Source organism: Pteropus vampyrus, unplaced genomic scaffold, assembly GCF_000151845.1.
Source record: "Pteropus vampyrus isolate Shadow unplaced genomic scaffold, Pvam_2.0 Scaffold156, whole genome shotgun sequence".
NCBI lineage: Eukaryota > Metazoa > Chordata > Mammalia > Chiroptera > Pteropodidae > Pteropus > Pteropus vampyrus.
In genome coordinates this window covers 1,501,791-1,512,084 of record NW_011888937.1, presented here as the reverse complement: position 1 = coordinate 1,512,084, position 10,294 = coordinate 1,501,791, and the positions used below count along the sequence as shown (strand labels likewise).

Below are 10,294 nucleotides of genomic sequence, written 5' to 3'. Positions count from 1 at the left end.
GGCCTACCGCGCCCGCCGCCCCGGAAGAGCCCGGCGAGGCTGGCGAGCGGGGCCACAGGCGACGGCAGGAGACCGAGGAGCCGGCCTGGGACCCGGCGGTGCGTCCAGTCGCCAGGAGACGACGGCGAGTGCCCTTGCCTAGGGGCGACCGCGGGGCGGGCGGGAAGGCTCTGCGGTCGGGGAACGGGAAGCCCCCGCCGCCCGGCCTCGCGGCTAGGCCTCGGCGCGTCCCTGGGCTCGGGTAGCCAAGTTCCCGGGGCGGATCCGGCCCGGACGCGGCGAGTAAACTCCCTGCTCCGTCACCTGGTTGGAGCAGACTCGCTCCTGGCCAGCCGCGGGCCCCTCGCCTGGCATGCACCACCTACCTAAAACCAGGCTCTGGTAAATGACTGGTGAGCTCTTTTAATGGCCCGGGTCTTTTTGAACTAGGTTTTGTGACTTACAAACATGATTCAGGTACAGTTGCAAATAGGCAGACAGCTCTAGCCTATTCCCAGGGCACAAAGAGAAAAATGTTTAGGGCTCATGTATAGGCGTTGAGCTGTTAAAAAATAAGTTAACTTCAGTTTACTGCCATATGGTTTAGAAAAGGGGGAGGGGGTTGTTTTCTTTGTTTCACTGTTACAGGTCTTTAAATAAAAAGTATGAAGAGACTTGGCGAAAACTATCCTGATTAGGTTAATGCAAGATTGTTGAAGTGGCCTGAAAGTGTTGTGTACTCTTGATTTTAAAATCTTGTGTAGGTGATGTAGGAGTAGAGAAAGTTTAGTGAGTCAGATTAGTGTGTGCTTCACACTGTTGGAAGAGTATTCTTAGGGAAATACAGGCCCTAGAATTTTCAGGTTGAAAAACTCACATTGATTAAAATTATATTTGGAGCAAGTATCAGAATTTACATTACTAATTGCGGTGTTGGGATTGATTCAAAGGCTATTTTGTGTTCAAGGATTCTGTATCTTAAAGGTCAAAACGGATAGGAAATATATGTTTTCTTCACTTACTGTGTACAAGTGTGGACATTTTGAAAGAGTAAGGTACTTAGCCTCATAGAAACATTTTGAAACAATGCCTATTTTTCCCATTTTTCCCTACTTAACGGAAATATATTCCCTATCTCTGTAATTTAAAAGAAATTGTTAATAAAGTTATAATCAAATTTTAATTTAGGTTATTAAATTTTATCTTAGACTCTAGTTGTGTGTGCTTTGACCACCTTCTAGACAAAATTAACGTAAACAATGGCTGCAGGCCCTCTTACTCATAAGAGGGTTAAAATTACAGAATTATAGCAGTGGAAGAGGGATGTTTGAGGCCCATACTCCTTGTCTCAAGAAAACATCCAGATAGTTTCAGACTGAATATTCTAATTGAATGATATCCTTGAAAGATTCCTTTACCTTCAGTAATCTTTTAGAATAATTAGAATCCTACAGTGCTGGTATTCTTGAATGTAACAAATTCTGTAATTTAAGCCCATTTTCTCTGACTTGGTCCTGTGGAAAGGCATGTGGTTTTGAAACTGACATTACCTTTTAGTTAATTGAATATCACTGAATCTTAGTATGTTAATAGCACACCTTTTCTGGTAACTTATATAACTCCAGATGTTTCTGAAAAAAAGAACATTCCTGTAATACATCCGTTGAAGATTTACAGTACAATATTTGACAAGTGATTGTCTTAAGGGTTTAGTCTATGGGCCTAAGGCAGTAATGGTAGTCTCATTAAGAATCACGTTTAATTATATACATGTTTTGTGAAATAGTTCATTATTTTCATCAGCAGGAATTTAACCTATCAACAAATGAAGAGTTTGACATCTTCACTATTCTAGTTCTTTTCTCACCTTTTCTTTGGGCCAACTAATCCCATTTCTTTTAGCATTTCTTTGGTGGTATGATTTTTGAGCTCTTTTAATTATCTGTCCACCTTCAAATTCTCTGTAGTTCTTGTTTCCTTTTAGTAGTGTGACCCAGAAATAGATGTAGTGATCTGATAAAAGATCTGAACTATGCTGCCTGTAATATTGTACTTGCTTTGTGTTTCCTTTTCAGTGCCTTCTGTATACTTATTATTTGTTACTTTGTCTTTGTACCCACCCTAATGAGTTGCAGTATACTTTGTATATGTAATGATGTAACTTTGGACAACACAGCTCCAAGATGGACATCTGTCAAACTTAGAGTCTCTACCTTGTAAATAGTGGACTACCTCTGAGAAAGGAGATGCAGCAGGATCATAGAGAAATGCTTTAGTTCAGGGGTCAGCGTACTTTTATTGTAAAGGGCCAGGTCGTAAGAATTGTAGGCTTGGTGAGCTATGAGGTCAGCGCTGTCATTGTAGTGTAAAAGCAGCTGTACACAACATGTAAATGAATGAGCATGGCCCTGTTCCATTTAAAATTTTATAGTCACTGACATTTGAATTTCATATAATTTTCACGTGTCATGAAATAGGATTCTTAGCTTTACCATTTAAAATGTAAAAATCATTCTTAGCTTATGGACTGTACAAACAGAAGTTGGCTGAATTTGGCCCAGTTTGGTCCAGGGCTATAATTCGCCTACTTTTGCTCTAGACTAGAGCTTTAGGGACTTAATGGAACTGGAATTGTTGGGAGTCCAGAAAGGGCCCACTCTGTGTGGTAGTCCATGATTTTTTCCTCTGAGATAATGGGGAGTGACTCCATGGACTAAACCAGTTGTGCACCTCAGTTTCCAGCAGTACCATGTATATTGAGATAAAAGTAATTGTTCCCAAGGAGTGGGAAACAGGCTCCCCATCCTATCTGAGTGGGGATGGCAGTACTCTACATTAAGTCTCCTGCTTGCCCATTATGACTTTCCCAGTAAGAATTCCAGGGTGTCTTCTAATTCACTTTGTAATGTCATGTCAACAAACATTTTACAACATTAGTGCCTAATCACTTTATGTTCACCATACTAACACCATCTAGCTCTATGTTATACATAGTGAAACCAATTATTTTCTATTTTATTTGTAGTAGTATTTTTTTTAATGCTTCACTACATACCTTCTTTTAAGTACTTTTAAAATATGTTGTTCAGAGCTTAATATCCATTTAATAGCTTTGCAAATTTTAATTAAAAACAAAACAAAACATCAAATTACTCAGTGCTTGTTAGCTGAAAATTAAGTTGTGAATGTTCTTGCATGAGTTGGAACCTAATTGGTTACCTGGAGTTAGGAATCCATTTATTACCTTAAATCATTCGACCTTTTTTCATTTGCTACTTTGTATTAGGCACTCTGCTAGGTACCAGGGAATGTGAGGGTGAATAAATGAGACACAGCTCCTCACCTTAAGTACAGCTTCTGTAGCACAATGTGAAACATGCCATAAGGAAAGAATAAACAAGTTGATGACAAAATAGTTACCAACTTTTTGTTACTGATTTTGCCCAATTTCAGAGGACTCTGTTGTGATGTCTTGATGCCTTCTTAACTTTTTTGTGGGCTACCTTGATTCTAGATAAAATTATTTGCAATTTCAAATACGATCCTTATTTGTACCTGATTTATATTTCCCATAGCTGATAGAAGGTTTTCATAAGTAAATAGACAGGTGATCACATTGTTCTCTTATTCTCAGAAGCATCTGATACTGTTTATTTTCAAAATGTAAAGTATAAGAGTAGGCAGGCCATTAATCTAGTTTTTGAAAATTGTACCATTTTTTGAAATTACACCACTCTTTTGTTTCTCTTTTCTAAAAATGCTATCTAACACTAAAAACACACAGTCCCACAGTGAATTGCAGTAATTTTGTTTTCAGGATTTTGGGATTGCAAAGACAGGATTTGTAATTAGCACGTGATTTTAATGTGACTTTTGCCTTCCTGTAGCAAAGTAAATTAAATTCCACTGACAAGATCTTTACCATCATGTCAGACAATTTATTTTACTTTAAATGTGATCAATTAAAAGATTATGACAGTCTTACATAGACTTTTCGGTTTCATTGAGTCATGAATTACATTTACCTTGATTTTCAGTAAAAGATAAGAATGTAAATATTTTAATTTCTGGTGTCTTTTATTTCATATAAAATTGATTTTTGAGGCCTATTTTCCCCTATTTTGACATTCATGTTTAAATTAAAATGTAATAAAACACAACTTTCCTCATTTAAATCGGAGATTTAATTTGAAACAAATTTCTTTTAATCTAGAACCTTAAAATATATTAGTGGCAGTCTTGTTTAAAGATTGAAAACTTTTTCATATTAGAAACTTGTGAAACTTCTGATGTTAAATGACCAAACAAATCCCTTCATATTAGACTTGAAACATCTTAAAAATGAAATCCATGCACTTATGAGCCATAACTTAATTTTCAAAACATCAGCTTTATAACATATATACATTTGCTGAGGTTTGATAATATTTTTTTTTAAAGTCAGAGGTTCTCAAAGTTGTTTTTAGTGAAGGTTAAGGCATCATTGGCTTATCTAGAAATAGTATATTTTTTTAATTACATTATAGAAATTGCTTTCGGTCTACCTTCATGAATATGGACTCAAAGGAAACATTTCCTATACTTTATATTCAATAAAAGTTAAAAGAATGTTCATAATTAAAATCTTTGTTTATAAAAGACTAATTTCAGTATTGTGCTAGGAGCCATGATGTTTTTCATTTCCTTAAAATGATATGGTATAGTTTTTCCACTCAAGTTATTTATTAAAATTGAGGAAATAACCCCTAAGAGATATATAGATCAGAGCATTTTCTAAAATGTGACAATTTTTAAATATTAGCCATGTTCTGATCATGTTGAAGATAAAGGGATAAAGCAGTTTCCTATGGGAACATGTTACCTAGATTCCATAGTAAAGAAAGAAGTGGTGGAGAAAAAAGGATGTTCTTGGGCTGGTAATGGAAAGGACAAGAGGCCAGGAGGGTGATGGCAGAGCAAAGATAAGCAAGGTGGACGTGAAGCTGAGAGGCGATCTGTAGCCACAGGGAGTCAGAAACAAACCAACTCACCTGCCTCATGAAACATCCTAACAGCTGGATATCACGAGGTAAAAACTCAGTGTCCTGTGAAACTAGAAAAAGATGAATTGCATTGTGGGGCACCTTGCAGAGTGCCATCCTTATGACCGCTCTCATTGCTCTACTACGATGTTTGTGAATCATGTTTTTAGTTGTCTTTTTGAATAGTAACGAAGCAGACTCTAGGTCCATCCAGTTTAGGTACATGGTCAATTTATCTCTTTCAAGGCCACAGTCCCAACCAGCAGTCCAGCAGACTTTGGCCAATGGCAACAAGGGTTAGAGAGAAAGCATGGATGGATCCCTGCAAATCCAGCACTGCTGCTAGGAAAAGCCAACTGAAATCACAAGAGTGGGTCAGGTCAGTCCAGTCACCTTTCAGCTAGGAGGGATGACAGTGGGTGAAACCTCTTGACATCATAACTAATTAGGTTTGCCAGTGTCATGAACTTCAGCTTTTTCTAAAGTAAGAGAATTTTCATTAGAAGAGTCACTTTAGAGTGCTAACTCAGTGAGTTGACTATCAGAACAGTCACAATGTATTTAACTATAATTATTTTTTAGTTTTGACTTCTTTTATTGTTCCTTTAAAACTGTCACACTCTCTTCCCACCCAGAAAAGTTAAGTGTCCCTCCAGTGGCACTCCTGCTTTATTCTCCAGGCATTTTTTAAATGCTGTAATTGTTTACTTGTCTGCCTCCCCTACAAGCTACCTGAAGGGTAGGTATAGCATTACACTTACCTTTGTACCCTACCAGCTCCCTAGCATAGTGTCTGACCTTTGGGAGGTTCACTGAAAATTTGTGAGTGATTGTTAGAGATGTTAATGCTTTCCTAAAAAAAATACTGGAGACTGGAAAATAGAAAAGACTCTCCTCTGTTTTTTAATCTGGGGAAGTTGGTTAAGAGAGAGGGAGGTTGTGGGAAAGAAGACTTGGAACTTTCATAAAAGTAAGATGGGATGAATAAACTACATACAATGAAAATAATTTAGGGGAGCTGGCTCTTAGGAGAATGGCCTGGAATTAGATTCAGGCTACTGTTTTCTTCTGCTTCTAGCTCTGGTTTCAAATTAACTGGCCATGGGTGGGTTCTGTGTATTAACTGCACTATGTACATGAGTTTCCTGGTTCATTCAATCATTCAGTGAATATTTATGGACTACCTACTCAAGTACCACTCCAGGTCATCTCCAGAGTTTGCTACAAGTTGTTGACCTGGCAGAATGATAACATTCAGTGGGTTAGGAACACATATTTGGGAATTAAATGCTTTTCTATTGCATAGGTTGTGGCTCCTTTCCATTATGCTGGAATTATTCCTTGAAGTTTATATTTTATGACAGAGTAATTAAATCATGTATTTTAATCTTGTGGCAATATTTGCAACCCTTTTTTAAAAGCTAATTTTATTTAAATTTCACAATTACTTCTAATTCTGCCCAGAAGTACATTTCTTTCTTTAGGAATATTGTCCTTAGACTGTGGAAGTCTCAACACACATCTATCTGCATATGTTAAAAATACGTTTAAATAGATTATTTCTCATAGGTTTGTAAGTATCTTTTTGATGCTTGGAAAGAAAAGAGCTCAAGGAATTAAACATTTAATTTTTCTATTCAGTATAGTTTTTTGCAAAATCCTGATGGTTATCTAGCAACTGTTAGAGTAACTTAGATCCTACTTCCTTTTATTCTTTTTCAGCTACTATCAGTAGTCTCCTTTAGTGTCCTCTCTGGTTGTAGAAGTTAGTGCAAGCCAGTGAGAAGCTTTCTAAATTAGGAGTTAAAGACATTGAAGTAAAACAGGCAGAGATTATAGGAATTGTATCCCTTCTTTTCTGTAAGAATGAAATACATGCAGGGAGCTAGAGGTGGTTAGGTCTTGGGAACCAGGTAGTTTTTATAATCAGAGATCTTATGCTTAGCGTTAAGAATACAGCTAAAGATTGTGATACAGTTAATTGCAATTTGAAATGAGTGTGAACTGTGCAGTGTGTTTGTATAGCTGTAGATATGGATATACATAGTGGTTTCAGAGATGGAACTAATCTTCCCTTCCCTAGGAAAAATGGTAATAGAATGGCAAGTGACTATGGATGAGCACTTGACCTAAACTGTTCCTACATTAGGCCAGGATCTAGGATCTTCACTCCATGTTAGACATCCTACATATCTTCATGGTCATTCATTGCTCTATATCATTTTCTACAAGCTTTTTAGAAATCACCCAAAGGAGGAAGAGATAGCAAATTTACTTGCAGAATTGAGGTAGACCATCACTGTCCAACAGAAATTTAGTGCAAACCACATGTAGTTTTAATTCTCTGGTAGCCACAATAACAAAGCTAAGGAGATATAGTTAATTTTAATAATGTAATACTTTAACCCAGTATATCCAAAATATAACACTTCAACATATAATCAACAAAATTTATTGAGATATTTTTACATTCTTTTTTCTTTACAAAGTTGTAAAAATTTAATGTTTATTTTACACTTAGCACATTTTAATTCAGATACTAAATTTTCACCAAAAATACATGATCTTAGATGAAAATCATCTTTAGACTTGTGCATTGGGGATCTGTGAATTCATCATTGGATATATGCTGTCTCTTTTGTGTACATTTTGTTGCAGTTTTGCCATCTGCTTAGTGATCCATTCATTCACATTCTGGATTTCTACTGCTTGATTTTCTCTCTTAAGAACCTAGATTTTACTTTGCTTTTTCACCTTAAATTATTTTTTAACCTTTAGCTACAAATAACCATCACAATAGAAACCTACTTTATAAACAGCTACAGATGTATATAAATTCTAAACACTTTGTGGGTTGTTCAGATTGGACGAGTAAGTAATGCCTTTGGGATGATTTTATGGGAGTGTGGGAAGTTATTTTAAAGTCTCCTGTATTTGCAAATGTAGAGCTTGTAAAAATTGTTTTAAGTTCTACTATGGTGAATTCGGAGGATAGTTGTGGGTTCTATCTGCGGTGATAGACTTCATTATTTTGGCAGTTTTTTGTAGGCGTATTTCATTATAATGAGATTGGATCTCTAGTATCCGTCTAGAAAAGGCTCTTGGCATCTAACAATAGAAAACCAGGTGGTTATGATCCTTAAAGTAATTTTAAGGAAACCGATTATGAAGCTAATACTTAGCCCACTAGCCCACTATCAAGGTTAGCCATCCACTGGTAATTTCTCTTTTACTTGTTTGGTTTATTGTTTTCGCCAGTTGAAGCTAGGTTTGCAAGTGAAAAATAGTGTTTGGAAGATAGTAATGTTAAAAATTAAAGACTTAGTGTTTTTCTGCCCTTATTTTACTGAAGCAGCAGTTCCACTGCAATTTCATAGTTCTCTTTTTCAGCCCCGCTGCAAGCCCGATCACTGGAACATCAGGAATTTGTCTCTCGTGCTCCCCCCACCCTCCCCCTCCTTTTTATTAGTATAAAAATACTACTACTATAGTGTTTGGGTGCTCTCATCCAGTGGTTCTCAAAATGTGGTTCAGAACCTATAGTATCAGCATCACCTGGGAACTTGCTGGAAAGACAGATTCTTGGACCCTACCTTGGACCTACTGAATTGGAACTTCTGGGAGTAAAGCCCAGTAATCTGTGTTTTAACAAGCTCCTACCAGGTCCCAGTTGTGACCAAAGGCACTTTATGTGTGAAATGGTTACTGCTGGTGACAGGGGCACACAATGATTGTGGGACCATCTTTCAGTTGTGATACTAATTAAATGGAAATGGAGCTACTGACCTTGGCCTCATTCTTCTTGAATACCATATTATTTATCACCTGAGGAAGTTGAAGAGGAGTATAACTCCCAGCTCTAGACTAGCACTGTTTGTTTACTCAACACATATTTATTCAAAGTGTACTTGGAGCCAGGCACTATTCTGACTGCAGGAATACCATAGTAAAATCTCCCTGACACTCACATTCCATTAGAAGGCATATATGGCCTGTGGGCCAAACCCTAATTTTGTAAATAAAGTTTTATTGCACCACAGCCACATCTCATTTACATATTGTGTAAGCTGCTTTTGTGCTACAGTGGCAGAGTTGAGTAGTTATGACAGAAAGCTGAAAATAGTTACTATTGGCACTTCACAGAAAGAGTTTGTGGATCACTGGGATGGACCATAAAAGAATAAATATGTAACAGAGTGTTAGGTGAAAAGTGTTATGAAAAACCTTACAGCAGGTTAAAGGAATAGGGTAGAGGCCTACTTTAGAAACAGTAGTCAGGGAGGGCCTTTCTAAAGGTGAGACATTAAAAGGGAAGGGTATTTAAAGGAGGAAGGATAGAAGGATATGGCTGAGGGTACAGCAGGTACAGAGGCCCTGAAATTTGGAATGTTCTGGGAACAACAGTGAAGTCATTATGGCTGAAGGAAAGTGATTGAGGGGAGAAAGGTAGGAAATGGAGTTGGCATAGCTGGGGCTGGATCCTGCATCCTGTCGTACTGTAGGCTTCAGTGAAGACTGTTTAAGTGTGAGTGCTTTGAGAAATATATTTTAGAAGACTTTCTTCTATAAAGGGGTCTTTTTGGCTAAACAAATGGCAGAGGCTGGAAACTGAATACCCACTTTGTAGCATATTCCAACATCTCTAAGAAACATATTTTTACAAACTTTCCCCTACAATAATCATTCTTTTAAGCTTTGTCTTCCTCAGCCCTCATGTTCATATCTATGTATTCTATTTAGCTGATGTTTCTTAGAGGGCGTGCACTTGGGGGAGAGCAAATATCTCCCTGGTTTGAATGTACAGCGCCGGAGCCCAGAAAATGGGTCATCTACATTAGCAGCTTTCAAATTTAAAAAAAATATAACACATAGTAAAAAATGTATTTGGTAATATGATCCGGTAGCTATATATACACATATGTAATGAAATAAGTTTTACAAAACAGTACTCATCTTTACTATGAGAGGTGTATTCTATTTCCTGTTGTTTCGTTAAAAATAAATACTAGTTGCGACCTTCTAGATTGATTTCACATTCTACTCATGGATTGTGACTTGCTATTGAAAAACACTGGCTTAGGCTTTGAGTCCTTTAGTACAAAGTATTGTGATAGGTACTGTGCAGAAAATAGAAAACTCTAATAATTGTTCCTCCTGGAGGGAAATATGGGGAGGTCTAAGCATATAAAATAAACTAGCTGTAGCATGATTGGGGTAATAAGTGTCAAATCAATTACTATAAGTTCCATAGTGTTGGCAAGTGGATTAGAATGGTCTTTGGGTGTCAGAGAAGG

The 10,294-nt window shown here is 37.2% G+C and overlaps 1 protein-coding gene across 1 annotated transcript in view; it reads left to right on the top strand.

The window, feature by feature from the left end:
• Positions 1-370: 370 nt before the first annotated feature.
• Positions 371-10,294, top strand: part of KCMF1 (potassium channel modulatory factor 1) — a 62,088-nt gene continuing 52,164 nt past the window's right edge. The window contains exon 1 of the mRNA XM_023536390.1: positions 371-392. Coding sequence (XP_023392158.1) covers positions 386-392 — 7 coding nt within the window. The 5' untranslated portion in view covers positions 371-385. The remainder of the gene's footprint in view (positions 393-10,294) is intronic.